Source organism: Odocoileus virginianus, chromosome 9 (genome assembly GCF_023699985.2).
Source record: "Odocoileus virginianus isolate 20LAN1187 ecotype Illinois chromosome 9, Ovbor_1.2, whole genome shotgun sequence".
In the NCBI taxonomy this organism is placed as follows: domain Eukaryota; kingdom Metazoa; phylum Chordata; class Mammalia; order Artiodactyla; family Cervidae; genus Odocoileus; species Odocoileus virginianus.
This window is the reverse complement of record NC_069682.1, coordinates 1,534,260-1,558,664: the sequence shown is the minus strand read 5'-3', so window position 1 is coordinate 1,558,664 and position 24,405 is coordinate 1,534,260. Positions and strand designations below refer to the sequence as shown.

Here is a 24,405-nt window from a genome sequence, read left to right as displayed (position 1 = left end):
ATAAAAATATTTAAATAAACAAATTTTAAAAGAAAAAGTTTTCAATGTAACAAAACCATATTGTTGCAAAAGAAATTTTTTAGATAATAAAGTAAAAAAAAAAATAAGTTCACCATTTTAAGGGATAAAACATGAAATAAATTAAGGAAGTAAATCTTCCACTTCCATGCCATCCTGAGAGAGTATGTCCGCTGACATCTGGTATGTCTTCTTGCTGTGCGAACTTTAGCTCCTAGACTTCCCTGTCAAATGGTAAACTCCCTGAAAGGCAGCGGGCCCAGGCAGGGGACACATGCCCGTTTACTGGTGGCGCAGATTCCTAAAGCCCTTCCTGTGCAGAATTTCTGGGTCTGTTTTAGCGCTTCACACTGCAGACAGCCACTCTCATAACTGATCTGAAAGCACACATGGACACAGAGGAGCTTCTGTTGCCCCTATTTGATGCAATTCCACTGTTGCTAGTATTTCTACTCCAACAGGAAATGCACCATCACAGCGGATGCCTCAGACCGCAGGCGATGGTCTACACTTATCCCGGAAATCCTAGCCAAGGGCTTCTCTAAGGAGCAAACTGTCAGAACCACCCTTTGGTATATTCAACACAAATAATGACGATTGTTAATTGAGCACTTATTAGGTGTCATGCACTCTCTAAGAGCAAGTGCTGGTTTTGATAGTGTTTGGCTGGTTTGTTTGCATCAGATGAGAATTGTATCCTCACAGTGATGCTATAAAGCTCCTGCCAAACTCCAAAGCCCAAGCTCTGCAGACCACAGTCAGTGGTGACTTCTGGCTAGTCCCTGAGTCAGGCCTGATGATATCTGTCGCCCTCAAGGACCTGCTTCTTAGAGTTCTTGGGCTCCCACCCGGCCCTTTACCCAGGGGGGACTCTACTTTCAGATGCTCCTGTTCAGTGCATGAAGGTCCCAGGACCCCAGTCTGTGTGTCTCCCCAAACTTCTCCTAACCCAGCTGGGAAGGTAAGAAAAGCCCGTTTCACCTACCTGGAAGACAGCCTCAGGAGGCCCTGCCAGGCCCAGAAGTTACCTCCAACACTCATGGGTAGCCCTGGGTGGAGGCCTCACCAGCCTCACTACTCTCAAAGGAATGGACCAGTTGTCAAACTTACTGGGAAAAAAATGTGACAACCCACCAACCAATCCCGGCAACATCACCTGTCTTCCTCCTCACTCTCTCTCCTCCTGATTTCTTCCTGATTTTGATGCCTATGCCACAGTTTTGCTTTATATAAGAGAAGGCTTTTTTAAAAATGCTCATATAATTGAAGACAATGACTAACACAACTGAACACATGCATGAATCAGAGAACAGCAAATGGGAAGCCCACATGTTTTGTTCTTTTCTAGAAGGCTTCCTTGGAATTAGTTTGTTTTCATTTGTTACATGAATAAAATCAATATATATTTAATTTAAAAATCTACTAAATAATATATGATACAGTGCAATCTTCAGTTTTAAAAAAAATAACCAAGATATCCTTATAATGATACTTACAACATTCACTTCTTTTTAGGCATTCAAAGGTAAACTTAACATTCTCTGTTGACTGTAGGTCACAATCTAGGAGGGTTGGTTAGTTTCTGTGCTCAGTATTCACAAGGTTAAGATCAAGATGCTGGCAGGGATGAATTCCTTTTCAGGGTCCCTGGGGGCGGAATTCACATCTAAGCTCACTAAGTTTGCTGGCAGAGTTTGGTTCTATATAGTTCTATAGGACTAAGGTCCTGACTCCTTTACATGCTGTTGGCTGGAGCTGTTCTAGGCTTCTAGAGGCTGACCCTATCTATCCCTTAGCTCATCTTTCTCCATCTTCAAAGCCAGCAATGACACATGGAGTCTTTCTCCTTCTTCTAATCTCTCCAACCTCTGCCTCCCTTGAAATTTTAACAAGCAGTTTTCACCCAAAAGCCTGCATGGTGGCTCTGCTTTGAATAACCAACAAGGTTCTCATCATGGTTCCAAGGGAGTGACCATAAACACGAGAAGTGTTTGAAGTCTAGCACACTTGTGATAATCCCCGATGCAACCACAGGACTGTTCACTGGGTCTCTGCTTTCTCCTGAGGTGCAGTACCACAGTTCCAGAATCACTACAGCGGAAAATGACAACGAAAGCAAAGAGAAGAGGCGTTTCAAGAGCCAAAATATAACTTTGGGTTTGACAGCAGATTCTTATATTTGACATGTGCAAAAGCAACAGCATTAAAAAATAGGTGAATTCAAAAAAAAAAAATAGGTGAATTCAACTTCATTAAAATTAAAAGCTTGTGTGCATTAAAAGACACTACCAAGAAAGTGAAAGGACAATCTATAAAATGAGAGAAAGTCTGCAAGTCACATATCTGAGAAAGATCAAGTATCCAGAATAAAAAAAAAGAAAAAACTTCTACAATTTAATAACAAAAAAGCAATCAACACACTTTAAAAAATGGGTAAACAACTTGAATTGACATTTCTTCAAAGAAGCTATACAAATGGCCAACCACATGAAAAGATGCACATCATTAGTCATCATGGAATGCAAATCAAAACCACATGTGATTCCATTTCACACTCATTAGATGGCTTTAAAAAACGAAAAAGAAAGTAAGCGTCGGCAATGATGTGGAGAAATGGGAACTCAAGTGCATTGATAGTGGGAGTGAAAAATAGTGCACCTACTGTGGAGAAGAGCTTTGCAATTCCTCAAGAAGTTAAATATAGGGACTTCCCTCACGGTCCAGTGATAAGAATTCACCTTCCAATGCAGGGGACACAGGTCTGATCCCTGGTGGGGGAACTAAGGCCCCACATGCCACAGGGCAGCTGAGCCCGCAACTAGAGTGCGTGCATGATGCCTCGTGAAGATCTCATGGCTGTAAAGAAGAACCAGCACGGTTCCACCACACCGCCAAAAGTTAAACACAGAATTAGTATGCGACCCAGCAATTCCATTCCTAGGTATATCCCAAAACAACGGAAAAAGACTCAAATACATGTATACACATGTTCATAGCAGCACGATTCACAATAGCCAAAAGATGAAAACAGCCCAAATGTCTACTAATGGATGAACAGATAAACAGACTGTGGTATATGCATACAATGGACATTGTATTCAACTATTAAAAGGGATGATATACTGATCCATGCTACAACATAGATGACTCCTAAAAATATTATGCTGGGAAAGATTGAAGGCAGGAGGAGAAGGGGATGACAGAGAATGAGACGGTTGGATAGCATCACCAACTGAATGGACATGAGTTTGAGTAAGCTCCGGGAGCTGGTGATGGACAGGGAGGCCTGGTGTGCTGTGGTCCACAAGGTCGCAAAGAGTTGGACACGACTGAGCGACTGAACTGAACTGAAAGGTCACAGAATATGTGATTCCATTTACATGAAATATCCAAAATAGGCAAATTCATAGAGATGTTGCCGGGGATTGGGAACGGGGAAAGTGGGAAAAGCACCTGCTTAATGAGTAGGGGGCTTCTCTGGTGGTGATGGAAATATTACAGAATTTGATAGAAGTGGGAGTGTACAAGTTTATGCATGTGCTAAATGACAGTGGAATGCTCACTTTTAAATGGGTGATTTTTGTCATATGAATTTCACTCCAATGTTTGTGAAAAAGGCAGAAGGAAGAAGAAAGACAAGGCAGGCAAAGCAGGGCAGGTTTTTAGATAGGACTGAAGCTGTGGGAATAGCAGAAATAAGCCCCAGGAGACGCAAAGGTGCCAGCAGATGTGTGCAGAGAGGAGAAGCAGAGACGGCATGACGACAGGAAGAGGGATTCAATCCAGGGATAGTCATCCTAACAGAAGAGTAGCATCTATGCTAGAACCCACAGATTCTAAAGGCAGAGAGGGTGGGGCACTGTTAGGCAGGAGAAAGTCCTTAATGGGAGGACCAAGTGGTACCCAAAGCTCCTCAAGGTGCAGATCCTGCCTTCCTTTACTTTCGTACAGAAGAAAGAGCAGAGGGCTTCTGAGGAGCAAAAGAAGAGTTAACATCTCTAGTGCCAGGGAGCTGAGTGGGGTTTATTTATTTATTTCTCCCTTTTAGAGAAACAGATCAATAAAGCAAACACTTCCATTGTGGGGGGAGGGGGGCAGACCCATGTTTCAGGTCTGGAAAAGATTCAGGATGCCCAGGTCTAAACAGAAAATATGGGGAGACAAGAAATTCTCTCTTTGAAATAAGAAGTTCCCACTTTCACGACCACTCAAGGGCTCATGGGAAACGTCACACAGAAGAAAGTGGTTTGGAGGCTCACAATTATCCATGGAAAGAAAAATGGGAAAGAAGATACTACCTACAATCATACAGGTCGCACATATCCTCCACCTCCTTGTAAAGACCTGAAACCCAATGAAATTGGTAACACTGTGCTCATTTTCCTGATGGGGAAACCAAACCACAGGCTTCAGAGTTCACCTTCTCCCTCCCACACCAAAAGGCAGCAATCCAGGTAAGAAATCATCAAAGTCACCAGGAGCACCCTCCGGTTTTCCAATACACTTCTAATTGCTTCAAGAAGTAGGTGTGACTTTTATTTCTCTATTAGCTCAGTAAGGGCTATCAAACATCTGCATGCATGCATCTCTCCAAATTCCAGACTGCTCTATTATTCCTCAAGGAGTGTAAAAGTCACCACCAGGGCATCCGTTTCTTGCCACTTCTTTTTTGTAGAGGAGTGCCTTCTCTCCGCTCCCTGCCTCCTACTGTAAAAGCACGCAGCCTGCAGCCACACAGGAAGGGTCAGGAGACCACGTCAGCACTTTTGCCCACAGAGGCACCCTCCTCAGACGGCTCTCGTCCTGCATTTGAGACACTTGATTCCCCGCCAGAAGCCACTAAAAACAGCAAGGAAGGGAGCAGCTGATCTGCAAGGTGGTCACGACCCAAGGTCACTGGTTGGTTCCCTTTCCTGGGAGGGTTTATTTCAGTCCTCAGTCCTCAGCAAGCTGCCCTTCCCACCTGAGGACAATGAAATCACGAAGCCTGCTCTTTTGTTCATTTCAGAAAAGTAAGCAAAGACTTTGCAAATGCAACAACTTCTACTGGCTTTTTGATTACTGACAAATCAAAAAAATAAAAGGGTCAGGGAGCTAAACTGCCTTTATTTTTTCTCTCCCTTTTACAGAAACAAACCAAACAAAGCAAACCTCCTCACTGTAGCAGGGGAAAAATGTTTCAGACCTGGAAAAGATTCAGGCTACCCAATTCAAGATAGGGGAGTGTGGGACCATATATGGGGACAAGAAACTCTGTCTTTGGAATAAGAAGTTCCTGCTGTCAGGATCGCACAAGGGCTCTTGGAAAATGTCACACAAAAGCAATTTTAATGTCTTAAGGACTTCAATAATAGCATATTAAAAAGCTATATGTGAAAATCCGAGTCAAAGAAACTAAAAAATACTGGACTCTTCGACCTTTTTCAGTTTATTCAAATCTTTTGGGAAACAAGACAGGACAAATAACTTTGCTAAGGACAAAAATTTCTGAAATTTTATTTGGACTGAAAAACAGGATAAGACTTCAGCAACTGCTAAAGTAGAAAACTGACATTATTTCCCCAAATGTATCACATTATAATTTTATGGTTTATGCTTTTCTTCTCTAGTATTTTATTTTAAAAATAAAGAAAAGTTGAAAGATTTTTTTCCCAGTGAGCAACCATATTCCTACCAACTAGCCTTTTTGAATATCTAGATCTTTATCCATTTCTCTATCCATCAAGTCTTTTTTTTTCATGTATTTCACAGTAATTAAGTTGCAGATTTTAATATACTTTACCTCTAAACTCTTCTGCTTTTGTCATTTTAATCTTTTCTAGTTAAAGGCTGTGACAGCAAGAGAAAGGAAGGTGAGGAAGTATGTAAAAGCTCATCACACACCTAGTTTCAAGCCTGGTATTCAGATAAATTTGAGAATCTGGCAAAGAATGGAGACCTTCCTATGAAAACCAGGGAGAACAGGATGTGGCAGAATGCTGGCCTTAGGAATAGTTAGGAAAGCTCTCTTACACAAGGTGTAAGGTCAAGGTGCTGGTCTCATATCCTTCTCCTTCCTTCTAGTCACCTTGGGAAAACAAGCCCAGATGTTCATGGAAACCCAAAAGAGAGCAATAGAGAGCCACCCTAGAAATGGAAGGAGGGAGAGAAAAACCCTGCCATTAGCCAAGGTTGAAAATTCTTTCGTATGAAGAAGATATCCCTATGTGGTAGACGGGTGAACTTCTGCTAAGAGGAGTAAAGAGTTAGAAAATTCTTCTTTCCCCTTGTGTTTGCTCTTTCTCTCACCCCTCAGTTATTCCACAAATCAAGAAAGGGAGGAGAATGTCTGAGGCTGGGGCATGCCCACCCTAGCGGGAGCCTCTACCAGTAAAGCTAAGTGAAGACAATGAAAGGGGGACGGAAGGCCAGTGCTGGCCGTTCAGCGCCTGAACAGAAGGCTTTAGGTGTTCTTAAGGGCTCCCCGGGCTCCCCAGGCGAGGGAAGGAGAGAGCAAGCCTGTGTGGAAATGGGCCCAGGGATGACGGTGAGCTCACACTACAGACTCCCAGGGCACGGCCCAGGGCATGATGCAGACAGCAGTGGTGCTGGGAAGGGGTTCTGGGACAGTTTTTCCAACACTCTCCACGCCAGGCGACTTCAGCACCCTCCCACTGAGAAGTGGGCATTTATGTCTCCTCCCCTTGAAAGCGGACTGGCTCATGACTCCCCAGGAACAAAGTCATGTGATGGAAATGATTCAGCATTGTTTCCAAGGAGGCTTCCCGAGCGGGGTGCCTCTCACTTGTCAGAGGCAATAATCACAGGGCCCAGGGAAGCACCGGCTGCCCCACAGGCACCAGGCCATGAGGAAGCCCACAGACATCCTGAGCCTGTGGGGGGCACCCAGCCAGCCTCCAGCGGCGCCAGCCTCCTGCTCTTGCAGCTCCAGATACCATCTGAATGCAGCTACCTGAGAGGCCCTCCAAGCCAGAGGGCACAGCAAAGCCCTTCCAGAACCCCTGGCTCACAGGAAATGTGAGGGGAGGAGGTGGCTTCTGTTGTTTCAAGTCACTACGTTTTGCAGGGATTCCAAAAACAGAGCCCAGCGTGTAAACTGGACTGTGATGATATCCCACTTCATACACTGCACAATCCAGGTATTCAAAACTGGCATCAGTCTAGACACTAACTACCTTTCTTACTGTGCAATTAGTATCCCTGCCTTGTCAGATTACATGCCAGTACTCAAACTTATCTAGACCCTTCTCTGCCAACACAAATGATATACATTTACATCATTTTTTCCATTTCCTAAGATGCCTTTCTCTCCTCTTTAAAATTTCTACAGAGTCTCCCTTTCGTTCAAGACCCAGGGTCTTTCAAAAAGTAACTCTGCACTCCTGAAGGTTATCAGTGATATCTTAGCTGTCAAACCCAATCATTTTCATCATAATTTGTGCCTACAGGGCATTAAGTACCAAATGGAAGCAACAATAGCTCATCAAAGACAGATCAGCTCACCTTCTTTGGACAACAATGCCACCTCATTTCTTTATTGAATGGGGTTTCCAAGCTGGGAGATTCAGACTGCTGACAAAAAGTCTTGTCTCAAAGGAAGGAAGCCTCTTATCAGAGATTTTCTATAACAGTCTGATGTTGCACTGTCCAATACAGTGCCATTGGCCAAAGTGATTCTGAGAACTCGAAATATGGCTAGTTTGAATTGAGACTTGTTGTAAGTATCTAATTTACACCCAGTGAAAATTCTAAAAAATAAAAAGGCAAAACATAATTAATAGTATTGAATGTTGAAATGATAATAATTAGGATATGCTAGGCTAAAACATTATTAAAATTAATTTCAAGTGTGATCTTGGACTTTCCAGCCTCCAGTTCAGCCTGTTATCATAACCTTTTTTTTTTTTTTAAAGTTTAAATGAGGCTAAAGAGAAATTCATTGCTGTTCACATTCTGTTTCTACTAGGCCACATTTTTGTGCTATACTGAGTTGAAAGCGTCCAAGGAAAGAAACATCCATCACTTCATAGCAAATAGCGGGGAAACAATGGAAACAGTGAGAGGCTTTGTTTTGGGGGGCTCCAAAATCACTGCAGATGGTGACTGCAGCCATGAAATTGAAAGATGCTTGCTACTTGGAAGAAAAGCTATGACCAACTAGAGAGCATATTAAAAAGCAGAGACTTTACTTAGCAAAAAAAGGTCAGTCTAGTCAAAGCTATGGTTTTTCCAGTAGTCATGTATGGATGTGAGAGTTGGACCATAAAGAAAGCTGAGTGCCAAATAATTGATGCTTTTGAACTGTGGTGTTGGAGAAGACTCTTAAGAGTCCCTTGGACAGCAAGGAGATCCAAGCAGTCAGTTCTAAAGGAAATCAGTCCTGAATATTCATTGGACGGACTGATGCCGAAGCTGAAGCTCCAATATTTTGACCACCTGATGCGAAGAACTGACTCATTGGAAAAGACCCTGATGCTAGGAAAGATTGAAGGCAGGAGGAGAAGGGAACGACAGAGGATGAGATGGTTGGGTGGCATCACCAACTGGATGGACATGAGTTTGAGCAAGCTCCGGGAGCTGGTGATGGACAGGGAGGCCTGATGTGCTGCAGTCCATGAGGTCACAAAGAGTTGGACATGACTAAGCACCTGAACTGACTAAAAGGAAACAACATCATTTCAATTCAGTTCAGAAACACCATATATTTTCACAAAAGGTTTAAGAAAATACTTTTAAAGGCAAAAGCTAAAATATAAAATTTAAAAGGATGGTTAAAATAGATGAGAATGAGAAATCATAGCATTAACATGTATGCTTGGAAATGTTTCTAGTAAGAATAAATGCAACAATACAGTCACAAAATATCCCTGCCTCTTTTATCAGGGACTGAAATTGTTATCCATGAAGACACTCATCAAAGGAAAGCTTTGAAATTATGGATTTTTATTTTCTTCTAACTCTAATACATGTAGCAGCTCAATTTACTGAAAACTACCTAGGTATCTCTCAACACTGCAGTCACTTTAGGATTCTGCTGTCTGAAGCAGTAGCTCATGACCAACTCGAAGAAAGAAAACGAATGTAACTGACAGCAGGAAACGGCCTAAGGGATGCAGAAGACGCCCAGCTGAGTGAGGAGCGAGGTGAGCCAACGCGTGACCAGGTAGAGGAGGCACTGCAGTGTCTGTCCCGACACCACTGGTGCCTTTTAACTGCGTGCCCACCTCCCAGCTTTTGTGTTTTGTTCTAAAGATGACAACAGACTTCCAGGGCTGCTTCGCCTGCAGATACAGAGGCAAGTGCTCCCTGGTTTGCGGCCCCTCTCCCACCGGCCACAGTCGGTGTCTGAGGCAGAGATGGGAAGGCCAGCTCCCTCGCCGCAAGCAGAAGGAGGAGATTCCTGGCGCAGTTGTGCCCCAGAGCTCCGCCAGGTATCAGGCTGAGGCAGAGACGCTGCCCACACCTTCCCCTGTCTGGCTCCCTTCCCCGCTCCCTCATCCTCCCGGGAACGCTGCCCTAATAAAACACAGAAAATGCAGAAATCCCATCTCAGGTCTGCTTAGGGGCGCCCAAGCCAAGACTTTCGTGGTGTGTAAATGGGCTCCAAGAAAATTTGTAACGGATTCTTGTTTCTGTACCTCGGATAAGAGTTTCTGTAATACTTCAGTATTTAAATAGCTGCACTCACCACTGTTTAACAAGCAAGAAGTCTCTTTGTTATTATAGAGCAATGCAGCAGTCCTGGAATAAAGGTCTTATATCTAGAAAAAAGAAGCTAATAACTTGGCACAACATATTTTTCTCCAGGTGTGAACAAGGTGAGGGTAGTGTGTAAGGCTCCAAAGTAGAAGTAAAAATAAAGCCAGCTTAAAGTTTGGTGAGCTTCGTACATGACACTGATATTATAAATTCTGTACATAGCCAATATTTAATAAAAACAATTTCAAGTCACTCCAAAAGGAAGAAAGCAATGCCCAACACTAGGTAATTTTTGCCTCTCAAATAGTATATCTTTGAAATGGAAATAAAACAGGTAAGTATCAAGGGTTGTTTTCTTTCATGAAACTTGAACACACAGCTTTTAGTTTGACCAAACTAATAAATTCCTCTTTAAGAAGACTCACTCTGAAGCTAGAAATTTAAGAGTGAGGATAATTCATCTCATTTGGTTTATTTAAATTCTTTCTATTTTAACACTGATGAAAAGCTAAGCTGAATGTAACTTAAATAAGAAAAATACAAAATATACCTTTTGCCATTACAGGAATTAAAATATTTTCTGAATGCCTACTGTGGATGTAATAGTCCTAAAAAAGAGTAACCCACTTAGAACATATGTACATCCCACTGTTGGAATCATGACAAAATTACGTCAGTGTTCAAGATGAAACAAGAACAGTTCAGATGCCAGGGTCCAGATAGTTCCAATTTTAAATATGGGAAGACATTATAGAAGTATCAGATCTCACTTCAGAATAAAAATCCTTTATTAAAGATAGCCAACAATTGAATGCTGCTAGAGTAAAATGCTTTTATTTTTAGAAGAGGATGGCAGGAAACACACAAGAACATTCTCCCTAGGAAAAAGGCAAGCCTAACACAAAGATGACAATCAAAAACCTGGTGACAAGTGAGACACCAGCTTCAATCAGGTCCTGTTGAGTGGGGGCATGGAAGAGGAGCCCGTATTCTATGTTAGCTGTTCTGGGGCCCAGCGCCGTCTCAAGTGTCAGTCACTCAGTTATGTCCAACTGTTTGTGACCCCATGGACCATAGCCGGCCAGACTTCTCTGTCCATGGGAATCCCCAGGCAAGGACACTGGAGTGGGTTGCCATGCCCTTCTCCAGGGGATCTTCCCGAGCCAGGGATTGAACCCGGGTCTCCTGCATTGCAGGCAGGTGCTTTGCCACCTGAGCCACAACGGAAGCCTCAATGCCAACTAAAGTCTTTGTAAAACCAAATGGGTGGCATTTACACCCCTTAATATAGAAGGAATCATAAAATATAGAGCAAAAAACTTCTAAGCTCTAGGTTATTTTTTTATTATTATTCTTAAATCAAGTCTATCTTTTCTCAAAATACCTAATTCTTCATAGGGGCCATTTATAACAGATGATGAACAATACTTATTTTTTAAGGATAATATAATGATTGTACAGAGAAAGTAGACAGTCCAAAAAAAAAATTTAAAAGAAACCAAAAAGGAGATATCCTGTCCACAATGATTTAAAGTCTCTAGTGAATTATTTAGATTCCCAACTTGAGTTTGCCTGCTGAGACATGGTTTATGAATCATCCATGGGGAACAGTAAAATATACTGCACTTGCCTAAAAATAAGTAGGAACATTCAATAATAAATCTACTTTCTTGATCTTCTTCTGTCATCGGTAACTACTGATCTGGTAGTATGGAGAACCTGTCAGGTAGTATGAGTCTTCCCTCCTCTCACAGAAAGGTTGGAAGAAAATACGCCATGGGCCTGCCAGGAGATAATGAAATGTCTGACGTGGCATGAAACTTGGAGAAGAAAATAATACTGATTTTAAATGCTTGAGACCTGGAGCTCACTTATAGACGTGACGTGACGTGACGTGAAAGTTGTTCAGCTGTGTCTGACTCTTTGCCACCCCATGGACTGTAGCCGACCAGGCTTCTCTGTCTGTAGAGCCTGAAATCCACTGTAGTCCATGGGATTCTCCAGGCCAGAATACTGGAGTGGGTAGTCTTTCCCTCCTCCAGGGGATCTTCCCAACCCAGGGATCAAACCCAAATCTCCCACATTGCAGGCAGATTCTTTACCAACTGAAAGACAAGGGAAGCCCAAGAGTACTGGACTGGGTAGCCTATCCCTTCTCCAGCAGATCCTCCCAACCCAGGAATTGAACCGAGGTCTCCCAAATTGCAGGCAGATTCTTTACCAGCTGAGCTACAACGGAAACCCAAAGAACATGTGGTATCAGTGAAAGTGAAAGTTGCTCAGTGTCTGACTCTTTGCAACCCCATGCACTATATAGTCCATGGAATTCTCTAGGCCAGAATACTGGAGTGGATAGCTGTTCCCTTCTCCAGTGGATCTTCCCAACCCAGGGATGGAACCCAGATCTCCCACATTGCAGGTGGATTCTTTACCATTAAATATAAATCTGCTGGTTATTTTTTTCATGTGATCACTATAAAATTACTTCTTGTCCCTTGAAGTAAAAAATGACATATAGTTCAAATTTTTTATTTACAACACCAAGAAGAAAATAGCAATTGGCCAAAGGAGTTGAAAAACAGCATTCACTAGGACTCTGGCTCTTGAATAAAGCATGGGAAAGTCATCATTTATAAATAAAAAGAACTATGCATATATATTTCTGATTTCCATTTTAGCATTTTGTTAAAGATTTGTAAAATGGAACTTCAGAGAAATATTGGAAGGAGTTAATTACATCATCTTTATAGGTAGCTCCCATAAAACAGAGGGTAGATTCAGGCTGACAGTGACTTTCCCCATCTGTGAGAATCTTTTTAAACAAAATGTGCATAAGATTAAAAACAAGTCACACACATTTCTCCTCAGAAAGAACTACCTAAAACAGTAACTTTAATAATAATATCTAAGGAAATGGCAACCCACTCCAGTATGCTTGCCTGGGAAATCCCATGGACAGAGGAGCCTGGCAGGCTACAGTCTATGATGTCACAAAGAGTCAGACACAACTTAGTGACTAACACACTGATGCTTACTAAATGTGCACAATAGTCGGTGCAGCAAGTAGAAAATCTAGCAGAAAATGAAGCATCCAAACCTGGTAGAATGATTAAACTTGAATCTAGAAAATGCCAGGTGATGAGTGGTCCACAACATAAAAGAAAACGTCTACAAACCAGGTTTGAGAGGCATTTCAGATGGGACAACAATGTGACTGAAGGAATTCATTTTACAGACTGAAAGTTCTAGAACTCCACAAAACTATCAACTTTTACCCACCATGTGCAGAGTACATACCAGATGGCTGGGGGCTGGCTAAGAGTGATGTCTGCTTAGTCCAATTACAGTGCTGTCCTCTGTGAAGGAATGACACAGAACAGAGAAAAATGAATGTAAAGGACTTCTGGAATTCTCATGGAAGTCTCTGTGCTTCAAAATCAAAACCCCTAGTATTCTTTAAAACACATCAGAAAGAGACTTTAATAAATTAGTCACAGTCTAAACAGATGACAAAAACACATAATCATCAAATCAGAAATGTTCCTGCTACACTCAGCCTACAGGGTTTATATACCCTCTCTACTAAGCCACTGATCTCCAATTCAACCTCTTGACCTACCAAAATAATTAAGCAGCAGTTGAACAAGGATATTCAAAATGTTCTAGAAGTAGATACAATGATCTTTTCCTGATTGATAGTAAAACTGATAGTAATTTTAAGGAACTTTTCAAAGAAGAGCAGTGCTGAACAGGGAAGATTTATAATGAATTTGCATCTGTGTACAAACAGTCAATATTTTTTACGTGTATTTTTGATTTGTCTTAATTAAGAAGTTGTTATGTAGATTTTGGAATTGACGCTGAGTTTAGACTTCACGATCTTTCCGAGATGTTGTGTGGGGTGGGAGAGTGACACAGGTCGGGGTGGTGTCAAAAGTACACAGAAGTAAGAGGAAGTCCATTTCCATCTGGAAAGGAGGTAGAGGCAGAAAAATTGGCAATCCGGACATGGAAAATGATGTCTGTAAAATCTGAACTGGAAATTTGCAAAGATCATCATCTATTTATGGAGATCTCTACTGTTAGCTCCCAGGTAGAAAGTTTCATCAAAAAGTTCATTCAGGCTTTTCTGTAACATCGAATGGAAAAACCCAATCAAACTTTCTGGCCAACCCAATACAGCCACAAATGAAAACTATGTCATTAAAAAAAAGAAAAGATTAGAACCAAGATGCATATACCTAGCAGCAGCATAGTGCCTAGCACTCACTAGGTACTTCCCACATTGTCAGTGAACAGATGAATAACTGAATGGTCCGCCTAGAGCTGGGAAGCTAAAACCGTTTACCTCCTGGGACTCTGAAACAAGCTCAGTTCCAAAACAGCTCACTGATTAATAACTCTGCCATACCATGCTCTTCACTCTGAGAGACCACTTGGTGCCCAAGTCTTTGTCTCTGTAACCAGAGACTTAAATACTGGACACATTTTGCTTTCCTTTTCTAATTCCTTAAGTGACTATCCAGCATAAAATTGATGCATTATTCCGTAAGTCTTTCTGCTTCTGTCCATGGCTAGGACATTACAACATTTGGGAAATCCAGTGTTGAAATACATAACTACATAGAGGTGAAGCAGTATAAAGAGTTTGTCATGAACTATTTAGCTACTGGGATATGATGGGCAAACCTCTGTAACTGACTTGGTGCTATGCTCATATGTGAATCAAGGCCTTAAGCTACCAATTTTTGAATCCAATTATTATTACTCTAGGTGCTGAAGGATGTAAACGGGGTCTTTGGTAAAGAAGAGACCAAATGGATAAGTGAGCACGTGTGTCTATGTACTGGCCTCTACAAATCTCTGTGTTTATGTGTTTCTGTGTGTGCATTTGGTCTTTCAAAAGAGGAAAGACAATTTTCAATAACGTAGAAGAAAACCTAATAAATAGTTATAAAAAGTCCCCAAATCCCAGATCCTATTAATGCTGGTGTAAACAAAAGCTGTTTTTCAAAGAATGTAAGCCCACTGAAGAGGAAAAGATAATAACAAATATTTTTTAAAATGTAAAAGAGATAATAACAAAAAAGATATAACAAAATATATTTGCTGAAAAGCACTATTCAACAAATAGTGCTGAGACAACTAGAAATCCACATGCAAAGCAATGAAGGTGGCTCCTACCTCGCACCATATGCAAAAAATCAGTACAAACTGGATCATAGATATAAACATAAGAGCTAAAACTATAAACCTCTTAGGAGTAAATATAACATAGAAACAAATCTGTGTGACCATGGATTTAGGCAATGGTTTCATGGAAACAATACTAAAGGCACAAACAACAAAGAAAAAAATAGGTAAGTTGGACATCATCAAATTAAAAACTTCTGTGCTTCAGAGGTCACCATCAAGAAGGTGAAAAGACAACCCACAAAGTGGAAAAAGATTTTTGCAAATTGCATATCTAATAGGAGACTTATATCCAGAATATTTTAAGAAGAACTATTATAATTTAATGATAAAACAATAACCCAATTTAAAAACAAGCAAATAATTTAAATAGACATTCTCCAAAAATGATACACAAGTACATAAAGAAATGCTCAAACATCATATAAAATTAAGTCAAAACCACAATGAGATACTTATTCACACCTACTAGGATAACTTCAGTCAGAAAACAGTTGACGAAAAGTGTTGATGAGAATCTGGAGAAATCAGAACCCTCCTACATTGCTTCTGGGATATAAAATGCTGCAGCCACTTTGGAAAACAGTCTGGCATTTCTCAAATTGTTAAACATAGAATTACTTTGTGTGTGTGTGTGTAGTCACTCAATCATGACTGACTCTTTGGGGTCCCATGGACTGTAGCCCATCAGGCTCCTCTGTCCATAGGATTCTCCAGGCAAGAATACTGGAGTGAATAGCCATTCCCTTCTCCAGGGACCTTCCCCATATGGCCCAGTAATTCTGAAGAGAAATGAAAATGTATGTCCATACAAAAAAATTTGATGTATTTTTTCATGGGAGCATTATTCAAGATAGCCAACAGGTTGAAACAATCTCAATATCCATGAGCTGAGAAATGGGATTTTTAAAATGTGGTATATCTATACAATAAATTTCATTCAGCAATCAAAAGAATGCAACACAAATACACGTTAAGAACATGAATGAACCTTAAAAAAATAGTATACTAAATGAAAGAAGCCAGTCACAAAGGCCACATACTGTATGACTGCATGTATATGAAATGTACATAACAGGCAAATCCACAGATACAGACACTTGCTCCTTGGAAGAAAGGTTATGATCAACCTAGACAGCATGTTAAAAAGCAAAGACATTACTTTGTCAACAAAGGTCCGTCTACTCAAAGCTATGGTTTTTCCAGAAGTCATGTATGGATGTGAGAGTTGGAACTATTAAGAAAGCTGAGTGTTGAAGAATTGATGCTTCTGAACTGTGGTGGTGGAGAAGACTCTTGAGAGTCCCTTGGACTGCAAGGAGATCCAACCAGTCCATCCTAAAGGAAATCAGTCCTGAATATTCATTGGAAGGACTGATGTTGAAACTGAAACTCCAATACTTTGGCCACCCGATGAGAAGAACTGACTCACTGGAAAAGACCCTGATGCTGGGAAAGAATGAAGGCAGGAGGAGAAGGGGACACCAGGGGATGAGATGGCATCACCAATCCGATGGACACGAGTTTGAGTAAGCTCCAGGAGTTGCTGGTAGACAGGGAAGCCTGGCGGGCTGCAGTCCATGGGGTCGCAGAGTCAGACACCACTGAGCGACTGAACTGAACTGAACTGAACTGAACAGATGGAGAGAGCAGGTTAGTGCTTGTACGGGACTGGAAGGGTAGGGAAGGTGGGGACCACTCGCTCAAGGGGGTGGGCTTTCTCTTTGGGGTGATGAAAATGTTCTGAGATTAGACTGTAAAATGGTTGCATAACTTTGTGTATATACTAAAAACCACTGAATCATGCATTTTGAGTTGGTGAATTTTATGCTTTATAAATGATATTTCATTGAAGTTTAAAAAAAGGTTCACTTCCAGTAAGTTTGCCAGTGAATAGAAGTTGGCTTCTTTCAAAACTAACAAAATACTTACACTCTCCAAGGAAACAGTAACTGGTGAATATCTATATTTTTAAGAGACTATTATAATTCTCCATGGGATTTATTATGATGGGAAATACAATTATATTTTTCATTTGCCAAAGAAGAGCATATGCCTACAAAGCACCACTAATGGCAGATGCCACAGTGCTTGAGATACAGTCTTATTTCAAAGCAGTGGGGAGCTTAGCCAAGTGTGATATTTTTATTGCTCAGTGGAGGAGAAAAAGAAAACCTACCAATATAAGAGACTCACACTGAGAGGTCTGTTTTTATGAATCTATGTATTAAACACAAAAAGACTAGCATTCAGTGCTCTCCCCAATACAGTCAACATTGAAATTTTGTTTTCAAGTGAAGAGTAACTGGGCAAGACTGAATCAAAACAGATTCCTTCACTCTGATCTGCTCTTGGACATGGGAAAGCACTGTTTCACAAACAGAATGTGAGAGCACTGTCTTATCAGTGAGTTTGTGCAGTGTAACCAACCACCTCAAACCTGTGTGACTTAATGTAAATATTTACTTTGGTTCACACCAAGATCCCAAGCTGGTGAGGACAGCAAGAGCGTGGGTCCCCTTGCACGAGCCTCTGCCGTGTCACATGCGCTACCGTAGCAGCGGGCAAAGCAAAGTACGTGGTCAGGCCCAGACTCCAAGGGTGGAGAGGCAGCCCCACCACCTGATGGGAGCTTGATGCTTTAACGGCGTGGACACGGGAGGGGAAGACTTGTGACTGTATTTACAAAGCACCACAGCTGAACACACTCCCACTCATGGCCCACAGAAAGAGTTTATAATTTATCACAGTTTTTATTCAGGGTACAGCTTACGTGTAAAATATAGGTATTTTATCACTACACATGGAGAGAGAATGTACACATTAATGCAGCTTCTATATATGAAAAATTACGTCAGTCCCTACTGAACTTAATTCTATCACAACAAATAGGCTAATGGCTATTTCCTATAGTAAGGTTATCATGTTACTAGTTATTTATCAGTTATTGTTTCTTTTTAAGTGAGAACGTTTAAGTGGAAAAGATGAGTAACAAGTTCAAGTGAAAGAGAGATTTCACCAAATCCACAGAAGTGGCTCAGGAATAACCTAAGTTTAGAGCCCTGAAACTTTACCATACATACAGATTGCCACAGTTATTTGGTAAAAAAGCAGATTCTGTTTGAGACAGGATTCTCATGGAGACCATAGACTGCGCATCTCTACCAAGCTCCCAGGAGGTGCTGATGCTGCTGGCTGCACCGCACACCCTGAGCAGCAAGTGAGAAGAAGGGCAGAAGGAAATGGAGAGGAGACCGAGGACAACCCTCTTCCAGCTGCGTGGTCTGCGAGCCCGCTCCGCGTCAGTGAGAGGGAGGTCCGCCAGCGCCCATCTCAGAAGCCTGGGCGGGGGTGAAGGGAGACGCCGGGGCGAGGCACGCCGGGCGGGGCCAGAGCGCACGGCTCCTATTCTGACCCCTCTCACTGTCACTTCCAGGGGAGGCCTCGGTGAACTGCAGCTTAAAGCACGGGATCGGCCGGGCCCAGAGGACACTGTCGGCACAGCCACACAAAGTGATCTGAAGAAGGATACACAGCTCATCTGTGTGTGTGTGCACTCAGCCATCACTGTGCTTACACCTGAAATAACACCATGTTGTAACCCAACTCCACTTCAATTTGAAAAAAAGCAATCAGAGCTTTAAAACTTGCTTCACCAAAGTAAGATCACATGTGACAGTTCCACAGAGAGTGCAAACACGTTGCTGTCTCCTCCGAGCCACTCCACAAGCACGCATCGTGCACCCCGTGGCTTGACACGAGGACAGGACAGTGACCACGCGCGCAGAACCACTGTCCTCCTGGCGCGCACGCTCCACGCTGCGCACAGACCGGCTCCTCTGCGCTGCGCTGGAGGAACGGCTGCCGAGGGCTTCATCTGGCATGCTCATCTTTTAGCATCTGAGCTGACGGCTAACACTTCCGTGTTGGGAGATTTCCCATGAATCTTCGGAACCCCAGCTGCACTTGGAAATCTGGAAGATGCGGCAACACAGACCCAGAATATAGACTCCTGCCGGCACTGAGAGGTGGCCGGCCCGCCTGAGAAGAGCGGGGTCCTCCCGGTCCCCCAGCACCTCGCTCTGGATCACCCCCAGCAGGTGGCCCTCAGCCATGTGCTCCAGCTCCCCTCTCGCCCCTGGGTTAGTGACGCCCCCCCAACCAAATGAAAGCTCAGTCAGCACCGCTGATGACAGGGATGGAGGGGAAGCATCCACCGTCCTTGACTGCACAGTCTCCCTGACCATCACGCAATAAACGTCTAGCAAGGGTGCAGCTTCATCATTCCTCTGCCCTTCCCAAAGTCTAAAAGCACCACCTTGAGAAACCCAGAAGGGTTACAGCTCCTGCATCTGGCATTTATTGTGGCTCACTGGCTCTAAAATGTTTAACTGGGGGCCTTTCATTAGGAAATTATTATGAGTTATTTTTAAAGTGTTATATTTTTCTCTAAATAATGGCAATGGCTTTGCAACTACACATCTACCTTCTTTTGCCTGGTTTCCATTGTGTGTTGGTTTTCTGTGACTGCGTCACAAAACTGTTACGAAATTTATGGCTTAAAACAACAATTTAGTAGCTTGTGGTCCTGTAGGTCAGAAGTCTGGGTCCAGCTGTAGGGCTCTCTGTTGAACACCTTACAAGACTACAATCAAGGTCTCTGCTAGGCTGCCTCCCTTTCTGGAGCTTGAGGAATGAATGACTTCCAAGCTCGGGCAGATTGCTGGCCAATCTCAAGTCCTTACAGTCACAAGACTGAAGCCACTTTCTGCCAGCTGTCAGCAGGGGCCACGCCCAGCTCCCAGATGCCACCCACACTCCTGACCACATGGCCCCACCATCGTCCAGTTCAGCAATGGAGATCTCCCTCATATGGAATTCCTCTCTCTCCTTGAATCTACCTTGATTCTCAGCTGACCTTCTACATTCTCGGCTGACTAGGACAGACTCACCAAAGAAAACCTCATTCTTAAAGTCAACCATGCCACCCAACATAATCACATTTCAGAAATGACATTAAGGGCACAGTTGCCAGGGTGGGGGTCCTGGGGCCATCTGAGAATTCTGCCTGCTGTACCTACTATTTGCCTACTACATGCACTTGTCATCTGCATGCATTTCCCTACCCACCCCAACCCCGGCCCCAGGCTGGAAGCTGACATCATATCACAAGGAGAGCTAACCAGCCAGCAGAGAGGATGCCCTGAAGTTAGAACTAGAGAGCAGACTTGGAACAGGTCTCCCGCTCATCACTAGAACAGCTAATACTCCAACCCTAAGAATGCATGTTCTCTGCCAACTTTCAGATGTATACGAGACATTTCTCTCCTTGAGTTTAAGCTGAACCTTGTAAAAAAAATAAATAAGTAAATAAACTGAACCTTGTGAAATCATATGTGTAGACAATTGATATTTTGAAGGAGGAAAAGGAGGTGCAGAAGATCAAAAAAAGAAAAAGAGAAGAAAACAAACACATAACTAGTACCTAGAAGAACCAAAAATAAATTTTAAATGCCCAAATAACACCATGGGCTAAATATTTTTTAATTAAATTGTTATATTTTTCAACACAGTCTCAACCAACTTAACTGCTTTTCACACAACAGATTTCACTGTTTAGAAGTTACATTGAGACAACATATACATAACCATACTAATAGTAAAAGGAAAAGGATAAAGAAACTTAAAAAGCATGCTTAATATAATCACTAGCACACGGCATATTCATTAAGATTTTTTTAACTGGAAAAAAAATGACAATCTTTAGGTTATTTTCCTTCAAAAACATGTTTGGTTAGAAAGTAAAACCACTTGACAGGTCCAGAAGAAGCAAAGCAAATGATAATAGTAATAACCAATTATTGAGCACAACAGGCTGTATATGGTCACACCGATCATTTAACTTCTGTGCAGACAGAGTACATCACGAGAAATGCCAGGCTGGATGAGTCACAAGCTAGAAGCAAGATTGCCAGGAGAAATATCAACAACCTTAGACATGCAGATAATACCACTCTAATGGCAGAAAGCCAACAGGAAATAAAGAGCCTCTGGATGGGGGTGAAAGAGGAAAGTGAAGAAGCTAGCTTTAAATTCAACATTCAAAAAACTAAGATCAGTCCAATCACTTCATGGCACATAGATGAGGAAAAAGTAGAAACAGTGACAGACTTTATTTTCTTGGGCTCCAAAATCACTGAGGACAATGACTACAGCCATGAAATTAAAAAATGCTTGCTCCTTGGAAGGAAAGCTATGACAAACCTAGACAGTATTTAAAAAGCAGAGACTTCATTTTGCCAACAAAAATCTGTATAGTCAAAGCTATGATTTTTCCAGTAGTCACGTATGGATGTGAGAGCTGGACCACAATGAAGGCCAAGTGCTAAAGAATTGATGCTTTTGAACTATGGTGTTAGGGAAGGCTCCTGAGAGTCCCTTGGACTGCAAGAAGATCAAGCCAATCAATTCTAAAGAAAATCAACACTGAATATCCATTGGAAGGACTGACGCTGAAGCTGAAGCTCCAATACTTTGGCCACTTACACAAAGAGCTGATTCATTGGAAAAGATCCTGAAGACTGAAGGCAAAAGAGAAGGGAGCAGCAGAGGATAAAATAGTTAGATAGCATCACCAACTTAATGGACACTAATTTGAGCAAACTCTGGGACATAGTAGAGGACAGAGGAGCCTGTCATACTGCAGTCCATGCAGCTGCTAACAGCCGGACACAACTTAGCAACTGAACAACAAAGCATGAGAAATTACTACGTTCAAATGCTGCTCTCAGTGTTTTGTATATGTTAACTCATTAAATCTCACCAATTCCATGTATCAGAAACTATTCACAGAGGAGGAGACTGAGACACAGAGTGGTTACATTACTGATCCAGAGTCATGGAGAGAGCAAACAAAGGCATGCGAATTCAAACTCTGGATCCTTGTTCTTAAAACCATTAACTGTCCAAACAAGCTTATGAAGTCTTCTTTTTATTTTTTAAGTTCTACCACTTTATTGCTACCAGCCCATCTCCCTGCACCCTTGTGCACACATGCTCAGTCATGCAACCCCATGGACTGCAGCCCGCCAGGCTCCTCTGTCCATGGACTTTTCCAGGCAAGAATACTGGAGTGGGTTGCCATTTCCTTCTCCATGAAGTCTTCTTAACAAAGAAAACAATCCAAGCATTCCTTAAGCCCCTATATCTTTATTTGGAAGAGGAGAGATGAAAGCTGTAATGGATTACTTCTCTTTGTTACTCCTTCCAAAATTATCTTACATTTTGAAACCAAAAGATTACGAAAAGATGGCAACAAAGCAAAAGCTAACACTAGAAGCAAAGAGGAAAAGCCACTGACTCTCCTACTAGAGAGAAGAAAGTGAGTCTTTCTTTAGGTCATGAGAAAAGAAAACACTGTAGTTGTATAACCTCAGAACTTTCCCATCAATTCCATCCAGCCACAGAAGGGGCTCCCTGGCGGCCCAGACAGTAAAGAGTCTGCCTGCAATCCAGGAGACCTGGGTTTGATCCCTGGGTCAGGAAGATCCCTAGAGAAGGGAATGGCAACCCACTCCAGTATTCTTGCCTGGAGAGTTTCATTGACAGAAGAGCTTGATGGGCTACAGTCCACTGAGTCTCAAAGAGTCGGACATGCCTGAGTGACTCACACACACACACACACACATACACACACAGTGGAACTCAAGACCCACATTCTCAGGAGCTGCAACAATAGGCCCTGGAGGCAGAGATGGAGGTGGGGGTGGCGTTGGGTTGGAGTCCACAATGCTACATCCTGATATCTGTATTAAAGGAACACTTGCTTTCCGAGGTAAATGGGGGATGAGGGCAAGGATGGATTGGAAGTTTGGGATTAACAGTTGTAAATTATTATACATAGAATGAATAAATAGCAAGGTCCTTCTGTATAGCACAGGGAACTATATTCAATATCCTATAATAAACCATAATGGAAAAGAAAATGAAAAATAATCTATAACTGAATCACTTCTCTATATAGCAGAAACACAACATTGTAAATCAAATATACTTCAACTTAAAAAATAAAAATAAGTTTTAAAAAAAGGAACATTTTCTATCAACAGTTCATTCCCACAACTAGGTTGGATGAGCCCACGTCACGTTGCATTTACTTAGTGATCATTCCTGGCACCTGCGATGCACTTGATCAAGGCCTGTGACCACCCCATTCCCTCTGTGTGAGGAGGTGAGTGATTAGAATGTCCTTTAATCCATTCTCTTTATGTTCCCCCATCGTTCCATCTCAGTCCCAATGCCCTAGTGGGCACAGAGCAGAAATTACAGAAATATGAATATATTTTGTCCGAGAATCCTCCCTTTAATCTGCTGCTTTGTGGACTTGCTTCTTTGTGGGGTATTAGCTTTCCCCAAGTTTTATTTGTTAGAATTTCTCATGAAATTGACTTAAAATTCCTATGCACTGCAGCCTCCTGCAGCCACTCAAATAGTTTCAAGATCAGACATAATTCTTAAGGTCTTTGGCTGCCTGTGGTTGTCAGTGATCCCTCAGAATATTTAAGCAGGGTCTTTGTTTTAGAAAGCTGGATGTGTGCCAACCCAGGTAATTATTCTCTGCCTACCTTATTTCCCCAGGCAATTTTAATTGAAAATAGTATTATCCTTTCCCTCAGTTCTAATCTGCTCTGAGGTGTCCCTGTGTCCTGCTTCTTCTTTGCATCATAAGCTAACTGAGCTGGTTTCTTTTTGAAGCTTAAGTTTAAAAAAAAAAATGCTTCTGAGTCTCCCAAGAGGGAAAATATCAGATAAATATGAGCCATTTAATTAGTCTCAAATGAGTGTACTGATACCGCTGGCAGCAGCTGCAAGAAACACTCCCCTTGCTGCCTAACCTCATGAAAAGTTTCTTTTGTGTATAGAAATACAAAGCTTTTCTTACTGAAAACTGACCAAAAACAGAAAAAATTCGAGGAGGGGAGTAGGAGAGACAATAAGATGATTTTACTCCCCTGAAATAATTTTTAAAGGTACTACTCCCTCATTCATTTCCAAATAACCTGATTTTACAGTTAGCAGAACAAAATGCAGCATTTAACACGCTGTGGTTTAGTCAGTAAATCATGTCTGACTCTGTGACCCCATGGACTGTAGCTCGCCACACCCAGGCTCCTCGGTCCATGGGATTTCCCAGGCAAGAATACTGCAGTGGGTTGCCATTTCCTTCTCGAAGGGATCTTCCCAACCCAGGGACTGAACCTGATTCCTACATTGGCAGGCAGATTCTTTACCACTGAGCCACCAGGGAAGCCCCATCATTTAACACAGGATGCCAGAAATTCAATGCAAATGAAATAGAAATGTGCTGCTTTATTACGTATTTAAACCAATAATGTCCAACAGAAATACGATAAAAGCCACAACTGTGAGTTACATATGTAATTTTTTAAATTTAATTTTACATTTTAAACTTTTCATTTTGTATTGGGGTAGGGC

The 24,405-nt window shown here is 42.1% G+C and overlaps 1 protein-coding gene across 11 annotated transcripts in view; it reads right to left on the bottom strand.

Annotated features, from left to right (window-relative positions):
* Positions 1-24,405, bottom strand: part of PLCB4 (phospholipase C beta 4) — a 460,969-nt gene that overhangs the window by 273,633 nt on the left and 162,931 nt on the right. For 7 of the 11 annotated variants that reach the window (XM_070471870.1, XM_070471879.1, XM_070471873.1 and 4 more), the window contains one exon: positions 12,997-13,073. The exons of 1 other annotated variant lie outside the window; for it this stretch is intronic. In XM_070471870.1, coding sequence (XP_070327971.1) covers positions 12,997-12,999 — 3 coding nt within the window. In that variant the 5' untranslated portion in view covers positions 13,000-13,073. The remainder of the gene's footprint in view (positions 1-12,996; positions 13,074-24,405) is intronic. 3 more of the 11 variants (XM_070471875.1, XM_070471874.1, XM_070471876.1) reach the window with 1 other exon arrangement.